A 21,097-nucleotide genomic window follows, 5' to 3' on the forward strand; every position below is an offset into this window, starting at 1 on the left:
CGTTTATTTATTTCTGAGACAGAGACAGAGCATGAATGGGGGAGGGTCAGAGAGAGGGAGACACAGAATCTGAAACAGGTTCCAGGCTCTGAGCTGTCTGCACAGAGCTTGATACGGAGCCCAAACCCACGGACTGCGAGATCATGACCTGAGCCGAAGTTGGACGCTCAACTGACTGAGTCACCCAAGCGCGCCTACACTTTTTTTTTTTTTTAAATAGCCATCCTAGTAAATGTGAAGTGGTATCTCCTTATGGTTTTGATTTTAATTTCCTTAATGATTAATGGCAAATGCCCTTTCATGTGCTTGTTGGCCTTTTTGTGTATTTTCTTTAGAGAAACATCCAGATTCTTTCCCCATTTTTCAGTCGGGTTGCCTTTTTATGGTTGAGTTATAACAGTTCCTTACTCTGGATACGCAGATACGTGATTTGCAGATTATTTTTTCCCATCCTGTGAATTGTCTTTTCACTTTGCTGTTAGTGTCCTTTGGTGTAAAAAAGGTATTCCCCCCCCCCCGCCCCTTACTTGACTGATTTAAGTATTGAGCAGCTAGGGAGATACGAAAGGTGATTAAAACATGGTCAAAGAGCGGAGTCAAATGCACAAGTCCCAGAAAGCAAAGTATAAGGTTCATTGGATCACAGCAGTCAGATGAAAGTGCTTTGGGAAATCAGGAGGGAGATTGCTTCCAGCCTGGAAGGGGGGTGTGGGTGGGTGGCAAACTGGGAACGGGGATTGAAATTAAAATAGAAAACTTTCGTCTAGATTGTTGATTCTCAGTAGAGACTATATTTGTCTCTCTTTTTCCTCTCCCCATCTTTGGGCTTAATTTACCAAGACCATTCAGCAAGCTTTTTCTAGACTTGCTTGCATTTTTGCTTTAATGTCTTCTACAGAAATAGATCCTTTTGCTGTTTTAAGACTTTTTCCTCCTCCTTTTTTTTTTTTTTTTTAAAGGATTCATGACCTTTTGATCTTGGTGTTAATGATTTTGAGTCTTTTCCATCCCGGTTTGATAGTTTGGGGCCTTTTAGGCTGGAGTATTGAGTATAGATTTCTTCACTGGAGCTTTTTCCTCAGCCTCCTCATCCTCATCAGCCAGTTTCACTTTTTCTTCTGTGGAAACTTGGCTGTGACGTACAGGGGCAGATCGCTTTCCAGATATGCTTAGGAGTTTCACACTTTCATCCTCCACAGCTCCGAGGTGCTGTCCACATGTGCAGGCCCTGAACTACATTTAGATCACAGGTGGTGGTATTTCAAAGTCCCCAAGGGAAAAACCATTGGCTGTACAGATGTTTCCAAGTTGCAGTGTTACTTTAACTGAACTGCCTTCATAATTCATTGCCGCTGCTTCAGCCATGCGCAATTAATCTTTTGCATCGGCCCCCAAACTGACCATTCTTAAAGGTAGCTGATGCTCATTCTCATCATAATCCATTTTAAAGTGATAATCTTTGGCCTTTGTTGGCCTCACAACTGAAAAGATATTTCTGGGGCCTCACGGGGTTCATGTCTCTGTCCACTGAATCTTCTGTGGGGTGGGAATCTTGTGTGGGAGAGGGGGCAGCCAGAGGTAAATGACTCCTGTTCCAGAGAACAGCCGTGTAGGACTGAATCACACCAGGCCAAAAGTTTTTAATTGTGAGGAAGCCCGGTTTATTTTTTCTTTCATTACTTGAGCTTTTGTTGTCCTGTCCAGGAAACTGATGCATAATCCAAGGTCCCACGAGGATTTATTCCTATACTTTTTCTGTAAATTTTATTGTTTTAACTCTGATATTTAGGTCTTTGAGCCTAATTGTGTTTTTGCTGAACAGAATTTGTTTATATTTTATATGAGACTACCCTGGGATCATTAAAATAGTTGACTAGTTGTCTTTTTTAAATCTTCATAGTTTTGCTTTTTACATTATTCTTAATCCACCAAAAATTGACTTTTTTATGTCTGTCTCAAGGTAGGGGGTCACATCTATTCTGTTATCTATGGATAATTGCAAAGTTCGTCCTTTCCCAACTGCCCTGCCATTTTACCTCTATTATAATTCAAGTTTACATCTATATATGTGTTGATTTCTGGGTTTTGAAAATTCTTATTTATTGCCCTCTTCGTGGTATTCATGCAGAAATACAATATATATTCTCCTAACTACTAGAGCTTTATAATAGCTCTTTTTTTCCAGTGAGGTAAGCCCTACTTCTAATGGCATGTTTTAGCTATTTTAGATTTTTTACAATCTCAGGTAACTTTTAGAATCACACTTTTTGGTTCTCCAAAACATCTTTTTGGAATTTTCATTGGAATCATATGGAATACAGAGATCAATTTGGGAAGGATGAAATCTTTATGACATTGAGTCTTCCAATCCATGAACATGGTGTATCCATTTATTTAGGATGTCTTTCATGTTTTGTTACTTTCTGTCCATAAACAATCTGTATGCCTTGCATTTAATTAAACTCTAGGCACTTTATATTTTTGATGCTCTTATTAATAATATATTTTTTAAATTACATTTTTTGTTGCCTTTGACATTTTTACATAGACCAGAAGTCTTCCTAAATTATCCTTTTATTGCTGATTTCTTATTTGTAGATTCTTCATATCAGTAGTTAACAACAGCAGTAGCAACACAGTTTTGTTTCTCCTTTCCAGTCCTTAAACCTTTTTCTTAATCAAAAAAAATTTTTTTAAGTTTATTTTTGAGAGAGAGAGCAAGAGAGAGCCTGTGTGTGTGTGTGTGCGCGCGTGCGCGCGCAAGCAGAGGAGGGGCAGAGAGAGAGGGGGACAGAGGATCCAAAGTGGGCTGTGCACTGACAGTAGAGAGCCTGATGGCGGGGCTTGAGCTCACAATCTGTGCCATCATGACCGGAACTGAGGTTGGATGCTTAACCAACTGAGCCACCCAGGTGCCCCTTTTCCTTACTTTTCTATTGCTTTATTGCTCTGGTTAGGACTACAATACAGAGTTGAAAGTGGTTGTTCTTGTTCTTTTCTACTTTTAGAAGAATACCTTTACTTTTTGCCACTGATTTTGATGGATGTCAGTTTTTTTAGACATCTTTCATCACGTTGGGAAATAACTGTTGGATTCTAGTGTGCTAAGAGTTAAACAAAAATAATTTTTTTAATGTTTATTTTTGAGAGAGAGAGCACGAGCAGGGGAGGGGCAGAGAGAGAGGGAGACGCAGAACCTGAAGCAGGCTCCAGGCTCTGAGTTGTCAGCACAGAGCCCGACGTGGGGCTCGAACTCATGAACTGTGAGATTATGACCTGAGCTGAAGTCGGACCCTTAACTGACTGAGCCACCCAGGCGCCCTAGTGTGCTAAGAGTTTTAAATGATGAGGGAATGTTGAATTTTATCAGATACTTTTTTTTCCTTTAAGTTTGTTTATTTTGAGACAGAGACAGCACGAGCAGGGGAGAGGCAGGAAGAGAGGGAGAGAGAGAATCCCAAAGCAGACTGCACTGTCAGCACAGAGCCCGACACGGGGCCTGAATCCACGAACCATGAGATTGTGACCTGAGCCAAAGTCGGACACTTAACTGACTGAGCCACCTGGGCACCCCGAAAGTTTATTTATTCTTAGAGAGGCAGAGAGAATGCCAGTGGGGAGGGGCAGAGAGAGAGGAAGAATCTAAGTAGGCTCTGCACTGTCAGCACAGAGCCCGTGTGGTGCTTGAACTCATGAAACCGTGAGATCATGACCTGAGCTGAAAGCAAGAGCTGGGCACTTAACCAACTGAGCCATTCAGGTGCCCCCCCGGTTCTCAGTTTTTATCCTGTGTAGTTTTAGTCTCTTATTTTAGGCTTATAGAAGTTTATAGTTGTTGTTTTCCTGGTCAGTGAAACCTTTTATTGTAAGGCAATGACATTCTATCTCTTGTAATGCTTTTTACCATAAAATTTGTTCGGCCTGGTATTGCCATAATTAGATCAGCATTCTTTTGGTTGATATTAGTTTGTCTTTTTTCTTCCCTTTACTTTCTGTGCTTTAAGGTATAGCTCTTATATATGTATATAGCTGGGTTTTGTTTTCTATCTACTCTGACAGCCTGTCTTTCCACAGGATAATTTACTTCTTTTAACCTGATTATGATGATTGGTAATATCTCAATTGTTTTTATTATATACTGTTGTCCTGTCTTTTTTATGGTTTCTTGTTTGTTTTTTTCTAATCCTTATCTTGGATTGATTATTTGTCTTACTACATTTTCTTCTACCCCTCTAGTTTGTATTTTATACACTTTTTTATATTGTTTATAATGGCTCCCCTCAAACTTACCAGCCTATTTAACTTGAAGCCTAAAATTAAATTAGTATCTTAATCATACTCGAGAAGCAAGGGGACATAGAACTTCTCGAGTCCTTTCTCTTTTCTCCCAGCTTTTATGATACTTCTGCCAATTTTTTCTAGTTCTTCCTTGTTTTATTTCAAGCACCAAAGACATTATTTTATACAGTCAGTGTTCATTTAGGTTTACCCACTTGTCTGTCATCTTATTTGCTCATCATTCCTTCTTGCAAGACAGATCTTCCTTGTGGGGTTGTGTGTTTCTGCTTGAAGAACATCCTGCAGAATTTCCTTTAGTGAGGATCCATCAGTTGGCAGATTGAGTATTTAGTTGTGGAGACCTAAATGTCTTTTATTTATGCCATTTATTGAAAGGTATTTTTATTTGGTATTTGGTTCTTTTGTACCAGCACGCTGTCTTCTGGCTTCCACTGTTAAGACATTGGCCCTTGGTCTAATTTTTATTCTTTTGTGGATAGTCTGCATCTTTTCTCTGGCTGCCTTTAATATCTTTGTGTGCTGTTGTTTTTATTATGATGTATTAGGAGTGGGTTTTTGCTTGTATTTTATTTATTTATTTATGTTTTGAGGGGGGGGGCAGGTGAGAGAGTGGGCAAGAGAGAGAATCTTAAGCAGGCTCCACACCCAGTGTGGAGCTGTAACACAGGGCTAGATCTCATGACCAACTGTGAGATCATGACTTGAGCCGAAATCAAGAGCCAGATGCTTAACCTACTGTCCAGCTTAAGATTCATTGGGCTTCTTGAATGTGTTAGTTTTTAATCCGTTCTGGAAAATTCTAAGCCATGATCTTTTTTTTTTTTTTTTTTTAAACAAAATCCTTTCCTGTGGTTTCTTTGTTCTCTTCTCAAATTCCTGTTAGATACAACATCTTATCACTCTTGTGTTCTATGTCTTTTTATTGTTTTTTCTTTCCCAGTTGGTTGCTTCTTTGGGCTTCCCTGTGGGCAGTTTCTTCACTTCTGTTTTTCAGTTTGCATTTCTCTTTTCAGTTATATCTAATCTGTCAAATATATCTTTAGTTTCACTAATTTTTTTTGTTGCTGTTGTTGGAATTTCTTTTAGGCTAATTTAAAAAAAATTTTTTTTTCAATGTTTTTTATTTATTTTTGGGACAGAGAGAGACAGAGCATGAATGGGGGAGGGGCAGAGAGAGCGGGAGACACAGAATCGGAAACAGGCTCCAGGCTCCGAGCCATCAGCCCAGAGCCCGACGCAGGGCTCGAACTCACAGACCGCGAGATCGTGACCTGGCTGAAGTCGGACGCTTAACCGACTGCGTCACCCAGGCGCCCCTCTTTTAGGCTAATTTTTAAATCTCATGTAAAAAAGATTACCTTGCTTTAAAACAATGTTAAACAGTCTTCTTTATTGAGTCCTATTAAATTTATAATAATGTGTCTGACAGTTCTTTTAAGTCTTAGTGGGTCTGATTCTGCTGGGTCGGTCTTATCTGGTCTTTTCTTTAGTTTGTTCACTTGTAAAATTGCAATAATACAGTTAACAACATCAGCTACCTTATGTGATGGTTGTATGAGTTGTGATCATGAATATATTGTTTAATTTAATGTGGCATATAGTAAATGCTCAATGATGTGTAACCCATTATCATAATTAAAAAATATATTGCATGACCATTATGAGATGTATAGGAACTACAAATTTTATTGAGAAATGTAGAGTAAAGAAACATAACATAGATGCATAGAAACACAGTGTTAATAATGTTAATTAATAATGTTAATACCATTAACACACAAAATTGTATGTGTTTTATACAATTCAACAAAAATTCAACTAAATATGTTAAATTTGCAAAATTATTATAAACCTCTTGTATGAAAGAACAAAGTAAGTGAGGAAAAGTTTATATTTTTTGTTTCGTTTGTTTTTAGTCTTCCTGTTACAATGGTTTTGTCCCGGGGCTACTTCAGTACTCAGAACAAAATGGGATTTCTGGAAGTTGGTTTTTTCCTTTCTCCACACCTATTTAACAGAGACCCTCAAAGAAGGCTTCTGAGCAAAGCCAAGAAAGAATGGTTGAGGAACTTAACCCCATAAACGTGATCTCACAACTCCAGATATCTGTCTTTCACTTATAAAGATAGCAGCTTGCAAAAGTACTTTGAATTCCAAGGTGGAAGTGGTCCTTGAAGCTTGTCTCTTGGAGGAATTTTATCCTTAGGTTGGGTGTGATCTGACCTAATTGACTAGGAGTCTTGATCTGTCTTCGTAGCACAGTTAGAATTTTCCTCTAGGTTTTAGTAGACATAACATCTTCACCCAATGTCTTTTCTGTCGTCTTAGCCAGTAAACTTATAGTCACAAGACTAATCATAGAGCATTTACTAGGTGTCAGGCCCTGGCTTAAGTGCTGAAAAATAAAAAGCAGTGAACCAAGCAAAGTCTCTGCTTGCTTCAGTAATAATTGTAGGTAATATTTATTGACTATTTATAGTTGTAATGTGCTTGATATATATTGAGTTATTTAATTTTCTCCAAAATCTACCTGATAGATAGGGTTAATGTTTCTACTTTACGTGTGAGTGGTTTATATATTTGTTCAGGATTGAAGAAGTTGAGACCTAGAAAGGACCCTAGGATCACAGTGCTCGTAAGAGTTGACCCGAAGACTCAAACTCAGGCAGAGTAATGCAGATAGCTTTCTGTTTTGTAACTGTACCCAAACTTGTAGTTTTGCCAGGGCCTCTCGGCTACAAAATACAAAGGCTGAGCATGGTCCTGTTCTGAGTTGAGGATTAATCTGTAAGTGCTGTGCGGCCCTACTCTTCCTGTCAGATGGTAGGGCACACTGTGGATCTGCAACACATAAAAGTGTTTTTTCCTGTGCTACAAAAGGTCATTGTGATGGAGGTATCTGGGGTAGCTTCATATGTTTAGTTTCTCTTGTTTTTTTTTGCTTTAAATTTATCAGAATTCAAATATACAAGGATTTCTCTAATGATTATGTTACTTAGTTCTTAGTCAAAATAAGTCTGATTGGATTTGTTAGAACCCTTGGGTCCATTAGACCCTAGTAGATTAAGAGGTTACCCTATAGATTCAGCAAAACATTGCTCAGTAGCATGTGTTATCTCTGGCGATTAATTACTGGTAGGGGTGACGTACATCAGATGCCTGATTCTTTCTTTCTGGGTCTCTTAGCAACAGCTCGAAGAAGAAGCAGCTAAACCTCCTGAGCCTGAGAAGCCTGTGTCCCCTCCTCCCGTGGAGCAGAAACACCGCAGTATTGTCCAAATTATTTATGATGAGAATCGGGTAAGCTCCTGCCATTTCTTACGACACACAGGCCTTTAAAAGCACTTGGCTGTGCCTTGTAAAATTCTCATTGTGTTCTGTGGTAATGTTAATTGTCTTAAAACCTGATTTCTGTCATAATTTTTAATGTTCTTAAACTTTGACTAAAGCTTGATGTTTTTTCCTTATAGACCAAAAAAAAGTTGATTGCTGTGTCTTAAATTAATCTTTCACTTATATACTATATTGCATAAATGTTAATGAGAATATAATTTTATCAACTAAGTCTCTCTCCTATCATATAAAATTGGCAAGCAAGTTTGTAGCACGTAATGCAAAACAAGGCATTATTCTGTAGTTTTTCACTTTATAAGGGACATTTGATGCCAAATACTGATACCATCCTATTAGAGATGGGTCATTGGATATGGAAATAATGTGCATTATCAGCTTTAGAATTGATAGGTGGGCTGTAGTTTGAATCTTAATAAAGTGTGAGGCCAGTGGCTTTTAGGTAGACTTTGCTATTTTAAAACAATTTTTTCTTTCATATTCATAATTAAAAGTATTCATTGATTTAGGGAAGCCAGGCCTCAATTCTGTGAGTAACTTTGTAATGTCAAAGTTAGTTTTGGGCTGGAATCCAGCCCAGAAAGCTAGCAGTTAAATGGAAATTGATTTCACCATAACATAAAGCAAACTTTCCAACAGAGCTGCTTAACACTGGGCTTCCAGAAGTTCCCAGTCTAAAAAAGAATATGGTTTAAGTACTGCTGCAGAGAATCAGCTTGTTAGCTGAAGATGATCATAAGGTAGAAGTTGAGATTGTTGTTTCAGTTGATTTACTTTGTAGTGAGTGGAGTCATCAGGATCAGTACATTTTACACAGGCAGCCTACAACTTTATAATAGCCTAGGTCCTAAAGGAAATTGGCCTTCAGAAGGGCAACTGTGAATTGTTACATACACACTTATGAGAATAATCTTAGACTGAGATATACATGTATGTGTGTGTATTAGATAGGTACCTGAAAGTCATCAAATACATAAAACTTAGGATAATGGTAAGTGTCACAGGCAGGTAAAAACATGGCAATTTATATTATTTTCTTGGCTGAGTGCAAAATTAGTCCAATTTATTGAACGGACAGAGCAATCTCATTGAAGATCTATTTGAATATCTATTCAGAAAGGATGAATGGCAATAAATGAGGTGAGTGGCGAGAGCGGCCTTGTCTTTTGCCGAAAGGGGCAGTGACTCTGGTCAGGCAGAGATGTGGCCCAAGGTTGACAGGTGCTCCCTTGTTTAAGGAAAGCTGAGAAGATGGAGTTTTATGTGGAATCCCCTGCTTTTTAAAAAATACTCTGCGGAAGAATAAAACACTTTTGTGGACTGATGGGCTTCATGGCCAGTTTATGACCTCAGAGATAAAGTAAATAGGGATTGGAGCTAACAATGGAAGAGAATCTTGGAAAATAAAATGTTGACTTCTTAGTGCGAGTCAGTTTTCAAAGAAGTTGAATTCAGTGATTTTTTTTTTAATTAAAAAAAATTTTTTTAATGTTTATTTATTTTTGACAGAGAGAGACAGAGCATGAGTGGGGGAGGGGCAGAGAGAGAGAGGGAGACACAATCCGAAGCAGGCGCCAGGCTCTGAGCGGCACAGAGCCCAACGCGGGGCTCGAACTCCCAGACCGCGAGATCATGACCTGAGCCGAAGTTGGACGCTCGACCAACTGAGCCACCCAGGCGCCCCCAGTGATATTTTTTAATTGATTGAATTTCTTAATTAGCCTTGTCATTATTAGTGAATTCTCTGGTTGCCTGACTAGGATGTGAGGACCGAATACTATTGAGCAAGATCTGATGGAGAGTTTACCTTGTGTTCAATTTTTATGTATATATATATATGCTTTCATTACTTTGTGCAGTAAGTGTTTCTTGGTGCCCAGCGACAAAGCTGAAAACTTTCAGACCTCTTCTTTCCCCTGTAGCACGTGTGTATTCAGATTCGTTGTGCGTTGTCTGAAGAATAGAAGAACGACCAAACTTGAGATCTTGGTATTAGATTTGTGGTGAAGGTTCTTTTTCACTCATAGTAACTGTGGAAATCCTTTTTTTTTTTACAAATCTCTTCTTTCTGATTGCCCTGCTACTAGTCTGCAGCCGTGGTGGATTTGGAACAGAGGTTCCTGGAGGGGAAGCCACGAGAGCGCGACTGGGCTCGGAGCCCAGGCTTTCTCAGTGCTGCCTCGCCATGCTGCCTTGTGTAAGGCCTTTGCGGCTTTTTTAGCTTTCTTTAATGAATGACCTTATCTGTTTTGACACCGGAGGAAAGGAGAAATGGGTGAAGGCAAGGAGACATTTCTCTCTTGTTCCTTTTGTGGCAGCAGTCTACGCTGGGAATTAAGCCTAATGTGGCTTAAGAGATGGGGGCCATTGTCTTGTATTAGGCCTCTTTGGTTTCTTTAGAAAGTTAGTGGGAGGGGGGCACCTGGGTGGCTCAGTCGGTTAAGGGTCCAACTTCAGCTCAGGTCATGATCTCATGGTTCGTGGCTTCGAGCCCTGCATTGGGCTCTGTGCTGACAGCTCAAAGCCTGGAACCTGCTTCAGATTCTGTGTCTCCTTCTTTCTCTCTGCCCCTCTCTTGCTTGCACTCTGTTTTTCTCTCAAAGTTAAATATTTAAAAAAAAAAAAAAAAAAAAAAGTTACTGGGAGGAAGAAAACTACCCAAAAGTGACTGTTTAATTTGAAAATTGGTTTCCTGAGAGAAAAATTGTCTTGCATCATATTTAAACTTTAGACCGAGATTTATTTAGTCTCTAAACAGACTCTTCTCCTGGGCTGTTTTTAACAGTTCAATTTGCTGTTACCCTCCCCAGTTGTAGGATCCAAAAATATTTATAAATGCTCTAATTTCAGAATTACAATACATACAGAGAAGGGTATGCATGGAGTATAGTTCTCAGAAACAGCTCGGTTATATTTTGTTTGCGTGATTGCAAGTTAAAGTGACAACAGATGAAGGAAAGAGATCGAAAGTAGAAAGTATACTCCGTGCCAGCAACCTCTAGTCACCTAGGCCTGTGTCCTGGGAAGTCTCTATTTCCCTCTCTTGGCCACGCTGTAGGTTTGGTTAACTAACGAGGAGCATCATCCCCTCCTCCTAAATCGTGGTCTCCCTCCTCCTTTGGCAATAGCTTATTTGAGCCCTCATCACTCACATAAATGGTGACTTTTCGTTCCTTCAGTCTTTTTTCTTTCTAACCAGTCCTTCATATTTGAGTCCTTTTACATGATTCTCGAAATAAAACCTTTTGATTATTTCCCACTTTCTGCAGAATAGCCCAGAGTTTTTATCAGTGCCAACATGCCTGCCTGCCTGCCTGGCCGTTGGCCCCGTCCTCCTTTCTTAAAGCTGTCCTACCAGAATAGCTTTGAAAGTTCCATTGAAGTGTTAGTACCTTTATTCCAGGATGTTGCCTCTGCCTTCGGGCATCCCAGCGTCTTGTCTTTTTGTCTGTTGAGTGCGCTCGTGCTTCAAGACCCTGGCTCAAGTATCATTTTCTCTATGAAGATTTTCAGGACCTCTTATCCTCCTCCTTTTTGTTGTCTTCTTGGTACCTAGCAAATACCTGGCACATAGAACGTATCAACATGTTTGAAGAATTAAGTACTTCTGTCTATAGACTTAGACTAAAAATTACAGTATGGAAATGTGAGGGTTTTAAATTAAAATGTTGGTCTGCCAGACTTGATAGGTTAATATGTTCTTAGCAATTAAGCCAACGTGAAGTCAAATATTTAATAAAACTTTGCAAAACTTAAATCTTGGGTTGCAAACATCTTAAATACCAGCTTTTAAAATTAGCTCTGGAAAGGTGAGTGCCAGATAGGATACTAGTATTTGCCAGAATGTCGCTCTGTGTCTTTTGTGTTAGCCTGCCCGTTCTGGGTATGGACTAACAACACACAGCCCCTTGAGGGAGCGAAGTGAAGGCACTCCTGGCTGGCTCAGTCAGTAGAGTATGTGGCCCTTGATCTCGGGGTTGTGAGTTTGAGCCCCACGTTAGGTGTAGAGATTACTAAAAATAAATTAATAAACTTAAAAAAAAAAGCAAATTTAAAAACTGGTGAGTGTTGGGTCTGGAGAAAGTTAGTTGCGGGTGCAACTAAATTTCCAAGTTTATCATCTATGATGATGTTCTTTGCATGCTATTTAATATATGCCTAAAGCTAATAAATTTGAATTTCGTGATAATTACATTTTGACTTCTTGAGTTAGTTACCTTAGGACAGTGATTTGTTCTCAACTGGAGGCTGTTTTGGTTGTTACAGCTTGGAGGATAGACAGAGTGCTACTGGCATCTAGTGGGATACTGCTAAATATCCCACAATGCCTAGGCACAGTCCCCAGAACACGCATCTGGCCCAAATAGTGCCAAGATTGACAAATCCTGCCTTAAAACTATCTATAGAAGTACGATCTGCTATGCAAATTTAATGGAGTTTTATAGTTTTATATTTGACATTATTGATATATTTATTTTTCATCTTAATAACCTTTCAGTTAGTTTCCTGGAGTTTGGAAAGTGCATGACACTGTTTTGTGCTTCCTGCACTAGTTGTTTTCACATAACATATAGGAAATGAATACTTGATTTTGATTGATAAATGAGATGGAAAGGAGAATGTTTATCTTAAGGAAACATCTTTCTACTTGGGGAATACTGATGAATATCCATTCCCACTTGTGTGCCCCATCAGAAACCCTGCAGAGTCTCCCAGCAGCAAATACATTGAGGTGGGGGGTCTGTGCAGCCGACAGGGAGCCATTGTTAGCAACTGGAATGTGTTGGCTGAGAACCATTGACATGTTTGGTAGTCCTACAATTCCAGTTTTAACATCTTCAGCATCAAATTTGTTATATTTCGTTTGTCCATTCAAGGATGATTTCTATTAGATGGCACATCGGCCTAGATCATTTTACTTTTGAAAATGGACTGTAAAAAAAATGCATAATTCAAAAAAATATGTAATTCAGCATTTGTTTACTACTGAACACTTGCGTAATTCAAACCAGTTGTTTCCTCTGTTCAGTTATTACCAAGGTTTTCTTGTAACTAGAATATAAGCTCATAATAAGCTTTTCTTCCAAGAGATCAATTTGGCTAACACCAGTAGAGACTGGTGACTTTATGGTATTTTATGTTTTAAAATTTTTATTCATGACAGTCCGAGTCGAAGTGTTGAGGGACTCATTTCTAATAGTGGATCTGTGTCCCTTCTGCCTAGAACCTTGAGATCTGTTTGCTGTTAAGAACTTAACAAGTCTTCAGGTATTACTTTGAGTACAAATGTGAAGTACTGACAATTTTGTGAGGAAGCTATGAAAATGAAAGAGGATATTTCAGCCAATCACGTGACAAGAATATTTGGAAATATAGAAAAGTTCAACTCTAGAGTAGTCTCAGAGATAAAGTAAATAGGGATTGGAGCTAACAGTGGAAAATACTAAATTGGTAGTGATTTTGCACCCAGGTAATACAATTTTTTTAATTGTATAATATAATGATGTCTTTATCTGTAGAAAAAAGCAGAAGAGGCTCATAAAATATTTGAAGGTCTTGGCCCAAAAGTGGAACTGGTAAGTAAGAGATTTCTTTTTCTTTTTTTTTGTTTATTTTTGAGAGAGAGAGAGAGAGAGAAAGAGAGCGAGAGTGAGAGAGCAAGCATGAATGAGGGAAGGGCAGAGAGAGAGGGAGACACAGAATCTGAAGCAGGCTTCAGGCTCTGAACTGTCAGCACAGACCCCAATGTGGGGTTTGAACTCAAGAACCTCGAGATTATGACCTGAGCCGGAGTCAGATGCCTAACCAGCTGAGTCCCGCCCCTGGCACCCCAAGAAATTTCTTTTTTCACATTGAGTTTTTTTTTTGTAATTTTTCTTGAGATAAGATGGAATATAGTCTGTCTACTTTGGAATGAGGGGGATGTGGCTGGGCAGTATGTTGAAAATAACGCCATACAAACTTGGTTACCTTTGCAGAAGTATTATCCTGGGCTTTTTTTTTTTTTTTTTTTTTTTTTTTTTTTCCCTGAGGAGCCATTTGATCACGCCAGGTAAAGGCAGGAAGAAGTGAGAACAGAAATAGAAAGCTCTTTGGACCATATGTTCTTCTTTGCCTTTGAGATTAAAAATCTGTGAATAAATGTGTTTCCTGTGGGCTACAGTAGATTTATAAACATTTTTACAGTAGTCCCGTTAATAGGAGATAGGGTAAAGAGAATTGTTCAGGGGACCCGAAAGTCTGGAGGTTTTGGTAGGGCATGTGTTGTGTAGGCCCATGAGTACTTCACCTTGGATTGTGTTAAAATATAAGTTGTTTCTTTGTATTTTCATAGACATGTGTACAACACTTTATATGTAAATATTTGATTTATTTTATAGCCACTCTATAACCAGCCATCAGATACCAAGGTGTATCATGAGAACATCAAGACGTAAGTATTTATCATCTTTGGAGTTCTTCAGTTAAAGACCGTATATTCTATAAAGAGATCATTTTTATGTTATCTGCTGACATATTATTATAATATAGCGTAGGTGTGTTTTAGATTTGTGTAATTTGCTGTCGTTTTACTATATGTTATCTTCCTCTGGCTTCTTGGGGGTTGGGGTAACAGCTTTGAGTTTCCGAGGCCAAAAAATGAAATAAATTATTGCATACAACTAGCTGGTTTTATGATCTGCTAGTAAAAAAGGTGAATACTTAACATTGAAATGGCTTACCTTGAGGCTTGAATTTTTTGCCTCCTGTTTTGTCTTTTTTTCAGTGGAGTACCTGCAAGGCGCATGATGAAGTAAGATAATGAAGCTTTTTCATTTAAGACTAGTGATGACACCGTCCCCCACCAAGCCACATCTGCCATTGCAAAGTAGAAGTGCCACGGATCATTTTATCATTATTCAAAATCCTATTCTAGGGAAATCCCTTCCATGACTCTTGCTAATGACGGTATTTGTAGACCCTTCTGCCATTTAATGTCCTGGTGCCTTGGAAGCGCTCTGTCACCTCACGTGGGTGAGGAGACTGCTCCACAATGTAGTTTGCTTAGCCTTGCTCATCCTAGATACCAGGCCTTTCTGGATGCAGATTCTGGAATAAGAGCATAAGTGAAAAGAAAACCTAATTTCTCGATCTGATTGAAGTAAGAGAGGAAGCTAGATAGGTATCTTTTTTTTTTTTTTTTAATTATCATACTTTAAGAGAATTGAGGTGAATGATTCTTAGTTTATAACGAAAATGTGATATTTCTACTTTATGTTTTATTAAGAATAATAATCGGAACATTTTAATTATCTGCTAGTACAGTTACTGATGAGCACATTGCTATTTATATATCATCTCTATATTTTTTCTTTTAAAACCTTTCTTACTGAGAGTATGTGCAGTAGTTGACTACTTTGCAGAATTGGTGGCAAATATAATTTGCATGGTAGTATGCATGAAAAAAATTGAAATTTGAATACTTTTAACTTTTGTTAAGTAAGTGGTTTATAATGATAGTCATGTAACTTAGAATTTTTCTGTGAGATGCTACTGTGGTCTTGACCGCCCTTAGAAGTAGGTTTAGGCAAAACTCATAAAATATACCTTGTTTTGAAACTGTTTAGCTGTTTTAACATTTTTTGAAAGAAGAATAGCAGATAAAATCTAGTTGGCTACCGTTAATGATATTTTTCCCCCCCACAAAGCTTCAGTTACGTTTGTGTTCTGTCTTTTCCCCGCTAGTATTAGCTGGAGAGCAGCTCTGTCTGATTTATTTCATGTTGTCTACACTGCCCCACTACAGTGCTTAGCACACTGTCCTGGGATGGGTTACTGACTGGCTGACTTCTTCACTTAAATCCTAGGAAACCTTTTAAATTATGTTTATTGATTGTCATGTGCTTTTGAGTAGCACATAATTAAAATGAGAGCAAACTGAGTTTATGGTAGCACTTCTGTACGTCAGCTTGGGAGATAATCGTTTACTCAGCTGCATGCATCCATATGAATCGTGTGGTACCTCTTCTCTCATCGCCGTCATTTGCTTTGTATGAAATAGCAAATATACCTTTTAATAATTCTTTTCATGTCTTGGCTACTTTCCCATATAGCCAGCTCCTGACTGTCCATGCTAATTTGAGTGGAGCCAGTGTCACTGTTAGTCCCGAGTGGCAGATAATCCAAAAAATTACTTCTACTTGCCTTGGCTTTGTATTTATATTTGAATAATCAGCTTGAAATCCTTTCTGGAAGTAGGTGGGGTATAACTATTTATATTTGAACCTGCATGTCATTGTTTTTGAAGATCACAATGCTTCACATTTAAAAAGTGTAACTGTTTCATTAAGATGCAAGAGAAGTCTTCCTGTCTTGTGCCATTGCCCTCCATGACTTCTTAGAGTGGATTATATGTCATTTCTGTGACTGAAGGAAATCTGCTGTGTCAAGCAGAAGTCCCCTCTCTCTTTGTGGGTGTACGTTCTCCTAGAGGGGAGATCAGCACCATACCTGGGGCAGGGAGGTAACTTTAAAAGCTTCTCCTTCTCTTCTACCTCCCCTCCTCTAAGAGCGCACAAAGACGCTTAGATCACCAGAGATCTTAAGAAGAATCAGTAACTGTGTAATTATAACTTGAAAATGTTTGCCTTATACTTGGATGTCATAATTGAAAGTGAACTATTTGTATAAAATCTTGCTGTAGAGTGGGAGGAATTTTAGTCAGTTCTAATTATTGCAAAAGTCTTATTTTGCAGGGTGAAAAAATTAAGATTAACTTTGATTACATCAGATATTCCTAAGTGATCTTTGCTTGTTTTTCAGTGTCTCTGAAAAAAAAAAAAAAAAGTGATGCATTATTAAGTTGTGCTTTTTCTTAATGTCATACAACCATATTTTTCTCTTCTAGAAACCAGGTGATGAGGAAAAAACTCATTTTATTTTTTAAAAGAAGAAATCATGCAAGAAAACAAAGGGTGAGGTCCTATCCTTTAACTGAAATTTGTACAACTTTCCCATTCATGCTCATTTAGGCATTTGCTTTCCCTTTATTAGTGAGGGTGGCTCTTGATTATATTTGAGGGAAGGTGCTGATGTAGAAAGTAACTGGGTAGAGCTTAAATACAAATGTAATCCTAGCAACAATTGACATTTAATGTCATTATCAAATTAATTTCTTTGGCCATCCGTGTCTAGCATTTTCATCTAGTCAAAATAAAGAAAATGGTGAGTAGTTAAAAAAGAATACGAGAGAACTAGGACGTTCTACATTTAGTCTCTTAAACCCTCAAACAAATGTGGGTAAGTTATGGTCATGCTAAGTAGACATTACTGTTCGTTCTTACTAGGAACTGGGTCAGCTAAAGTTCAGCTTTTTGAAATTCAGATACTTTTTCGTATTTATCATATGACTCGCAGTCCAGAAGTTTGGTGGTTATGATCTTCATGGAAATGAAGTTAACAGAAAATAAAATGCCACAATACCACTTTTCGCAATGTGTTCGTACTCAATTTAGGCACACTTGATTCGTTGAAATTCAGTTGCTTAGCAAATAGATGATGTCCTTTAATTCACATCAGAAATGAACTGTGTACCCTATATTTAATGACATGACAGTTTAATGAATTGTAAAGCTCAGGAGTCAGCAGCTTTTACTTGATCTATAACTTCTAATGAAATTTGTCAGTCTGGTCCTTCAGATACTATCTGAAATTACTGGGGTTTTTTTTTTTTGGTGGGGGGCAAAATCATATAATATTAAATAAGAAATTAGCTAAAGTATGTTTTTCCTCCCAGTAATTTTGTTGTAATTATGGTAATTGCTAAATTCGCTGTCTGGTGATACAAACATAGAAGCATAGGCTTTGTTTTTTCGGACTTCACAGACTATGTAGTTATAACGTTTCTGTGTGCACTGATTTGTTTAATAAATATCTGTTGGCTGTTTACTCTGTCCCATGTATTATTCTACAGAGGTGAGCAAGATAGCCATATGGCTTTAATCCTTAGGGAGCCTGCGGTATAACTGGGGGGCAGACAAGTCAGCAGGGAATTACAGTATGTGATCGCACTGTGGTACAGGACATACAGAGGACATGGGACCGTGTACGAATGGCAGCTGATTCGCCATGTGCGAATCATAAAGGGGAGTTGCAGGAAAACCAGAAACCCTGGAAATTTGAACAGGCCCAGGGAGCAGCTTACGTGAAGGTCTGGGAGGTGGAGGGAGTGGGGCAGGTTCAGGCTGAGCTGCATGGCCCCTGAGGCCCACCTAAGAGACTTTGGGTTAGACCCCAAGGGCATCTTTGCAGTGTTTGAACTCAGGAAGTTACATGTCCAGGTTTGTATTCTAAGAATTGGCATCTGGCTACACCATTAGAACGCATGAGAGACTTTGAGGAGGCTCTTACTTTGATGTAGGTGAAGGATGATGTTGGCCTGGACTGAGGAGCCAGCGGGAGACGTGGAGAAAGTGTGAGGGATACACAAGACGTACAGGAGTTGGAAAGAACGACCGGGAAGTGTGTGGAGGTGGCGTGGAGTGTGAGGAGGGTAATATTCTCCTCTCTGGTGCCACTTTCTTGAGATGACCAGTGTTCATGGTTTTTCATGAGTCCTTCTACACCTTTTTCTGTGTGTTGACATGTTCACAGTTCTGTGCTAATAATGGAGACTTCTTCCTTCTCGGTTTAAAAAAATGAGATCATACATTACTCATTTCTCTAAAAGGATTGGTTCTTGATTTCATGTAGTTCACTGCATTTGTTTTTATCATAAAGTACAACCAATTCCTGCCTTTTCCAGACTATCAAAAATGTGAATTAGATACCATTATTTATGGTAACAAAAACCTTCAAGTAACCAAAACCTCCAGCAGCAGAGGAAGGGTTAAAGTGTGAGTGTTTTCTGTGACAGATTGGAAGGAAAGCACCAGAATGTTAATATGATTGCTGTTGGGTGATTGAGATTATGAACTGTTTGCATGTTTCTGTTATTAATTTTCCATTTTTGTTGACAATGAAGACCTACCTACATTGTTATTGGGAAAATAATAAAAGTAGCTGATCAGCTGCCAGTAGTAGCTCATTAATTAATTAAATTGTTTTAGTCTTAACATTAACTAAAAACAAACAAACAAACAAAAAAATCAGCCAGAATGTCCTCTATATGCTGACCTTCATAGGAAACAGAGCTCTTTTCTCTCTCCTCTTTCAGATCAAGGACAGCTTTTCATTCACAGTTGAGTCCTAGGCCAAATGTACTCCTGACTTAGCCTTAAGAAGTAGCATTTACTTTAAAGTATTAGGTTTGTCAGGATGACAGAGTTTAGTTTAATTATTAATTTGCTACGGGTATTTAATAGGAACAAAAAATCTGCCAACGTTATGATCAGCTCATGGAGGCATGGGAGAAAAAAGTGGACAGAATAGAAAATAATCCCCGGAGAAAAGCTAAAGAAAGCAAAACAAGGGAGTACTATGAAAAGCAGTTTCCAGAAATTCGAAAACAAAGAGAACAACAAGAAAGGTTTCAGCGGTAAGTAGTTTGATGGGTAGTGCCTATGCTCTTCTCCTGGCTAATGGCTAGGCTCTTCCTCTCCGAAAGAGTTACTCTTGTGCTCTTTCTCAGTGTTAATGGTTACCTGAATCTGCTCTTAAGAAAGTTCAGAAAGAACTTTCATTTTGAATATAAAACTTCATTATCAGCTTGCAAAGATTATGTCTTGGTGAATTTAATATTAATTTTTTATATTTAGTGATGCTGTTCAATCTAAATTTAAATGAATATCTTGAAATTAATTCTTCTGTTCTTTTTTTGAAAAAAATTTTTTTAACATTTATTCATTTTTTGAGACAGCGACAGAGTGTGAGTGGGGGAGGAGCAGGGAGAGAGGGAGACACAGAATCCGAAGCAGGCTCAAGGCTCCGAGCTGTCAGCACAGAGCCCAACGTGGGGCTTGAACCCACAAACCGTGAGATCATGGCCTGAGCTGAAGTCGGCCGCTTAACTGACTGAGCCACCCAGGCACCCCAATTCTTCTGTTCTTGAAGATACCCATTCCTTTAGAACTGATAGTTAAAAAGAGTAGACTTACACATTTCTTTGTCCTTCGTTATCTAATAACATGACCAAACAGTTATTTAGATCAATTGCTAATTAAGAAATTCTTTGGTATTGGTAGATAGTTTCTGATTTGTTTTTACTTGGAGAACAAGTATTTTGCAAAAGTAAATGCTTTAGATTTCTTCTCCACTGTTTCTTGTAAGAGTATATGTAAGCCTTAATTCTTTTCATCATGATAAAGCTTTTGTGAGGGACGATGGTTGTTATCCCTCCCCTTTAAAAAATACTTAATGTATTTTTCAAAGTCTGCTGTCTACTCTGGAAGGCAAAGATTACTATTTGAAATGGAAATGTCACCATTACCTGTGGTTTTCTAGAATTTTCCCATAAGTGGTTCTGCCATTTGAACTTGGACATGTAACCTTTAAATCTTAATCTCAGGCATAGCTGGTGGCTCAGTTGGTTAAGCATCTGACTCTTGACTTCAGCTCAGGTCACCATCTCACAGTTTGTGAGTTCGAGCCCTGCATTGGGCTCTGCGCTGTCAGTGTAGAGCCTGCTTGGGATTCTGTCTCCCTCTCTCTCTGCCCCTCCCCTGCTTGCTCTCTATTACTCTCTTTCAAAAAAACAAAAACAAAAAACAAAAACACTAAAAACAAAAAAAATTTTTTTAAATCTTAATTTCAACATTTAAATCGTTCTTCTATAGAATTCTAATCTTCAAGCATATTACTTAAGAGAATGGCTCAATAGCATTTCTTCTCTGACTTCTAGTCAGGTAAAAAAGTCCCATTCAGTAGAGTAATGTATATAAAAGTAACTTAATTGATGTCTTCTTTATGGAATGCCTTTAAACATATTTATAATTTCTTTCTCGTATTTAGAGTTGGGCAGAGGGGAGCTGGTCTTTCAGCCACGATTGCTAGGAGCGAGCATGAGATTTCTGAAATTATTGATGGGCTCTCTGAGCAGGAGGTAAGACAATTAATTTAATTTTTAATTCATTGATTATTCAGGCATTTTAGCCTCCTATGCCAGGAACTAGGGGTTTATTTGTACATCCGTGAGGGAACATTTATAGAGCTTGGACTGTTCCAGAGACGGGCCGACCACTGAAGGTTTTAAACCAAGCAGTTACACAATTGTGTTGGCATTGTACACAGGTGGTTTTGGCGGCAGGGAGGCTTGGAAAGAGGCGAGGAGGCTGTTCAGATAAATAAGAGCCTGAATCAGGGCAACAGTGGCAGGGATGTATCGGAGCAGACTGACAGGAGAGATTCATCGGAGGTGGAGTGGGCAGGGTAAGGGGATTGAGAAAGAAGAGAAGTGGAAAGTGACTCCCCAGTTTCTAGGTTAGAGGATTGAGCTGGCGGTGCCATTTTCTAGAAGAACAAAGGAGCATGT

General features: G+C 38.6%; 1 protein-coding gene and 1 pseudogene across 26 annotated transcripts in view; one reads left to right on the forward strand and one right to left on the reverse strand.

Annotated features, from left to right (window-relative positions):
• Window positions 1-21,097, forward strand: part of NCOR1 (nuclear receptor corepressor 1) — a 162,475-nt gene that overhangs the window by 51,911 nt on the left and 89,467 nt on the right. For 17 of the 26 annotated variants that reach the window (XM_045487468.1, XM_045487478.1, XM_045487473.1 and 14 more), the window contains exons 6-12: window positions 7,486-7,599; window positions 13,170-13,226; window positions 14,031-14,083; window positions 14,417-14,443; window positions 16,538-16,604; window positions 18,993-19,165; window positions 20,578-20,668. In XM_045487468.1, coding sequence (XP_045343424.1) covers window positions 7,486-7,599; window positions 13,170-13,226; window positions 14,031-14,083; window positions 14,417-14,443; window positions 16,538-16,604; window positions 18,993-19,165; window positions 20,578-20,668 — 582 coding nt within the window. The remainder of the gene's footprint in view (window positions 1-7,485; window positions 7,600-13,169; window positions 13,227-14,030; window positions 14,084-14,416; window positions 14,444-16,537; window positions 16,605-18,992; window positions 19,166-20,577; window positions 20,669-21,097) is intronic. The other 9 variants (XM_045487471.1, XM_045487480.1, XM_045487488.1 and 6 more) reach the window with 1 other exon arrangement.
• On the reverse strand, window positions 773-1,717 carry LOC123602938 (annotated as a pseudogene).

Source organism: Leopardus geoffroyi, chromosome E1 (assembly GCF_018350155.1).
Source record: "Leopardus geoffroyi isolate Oge1 chromosome E1, O.geoffroyi_Oge1_pat1.0, whole genome shotgun sequence".
NCBI classification, from domain to species: domain Eukaryota; kingdom Metazoa; phylum Chordata; class Mammalia; order Carnivora; family Felidae; genus Leopardus; species Leopardus geoffroyi.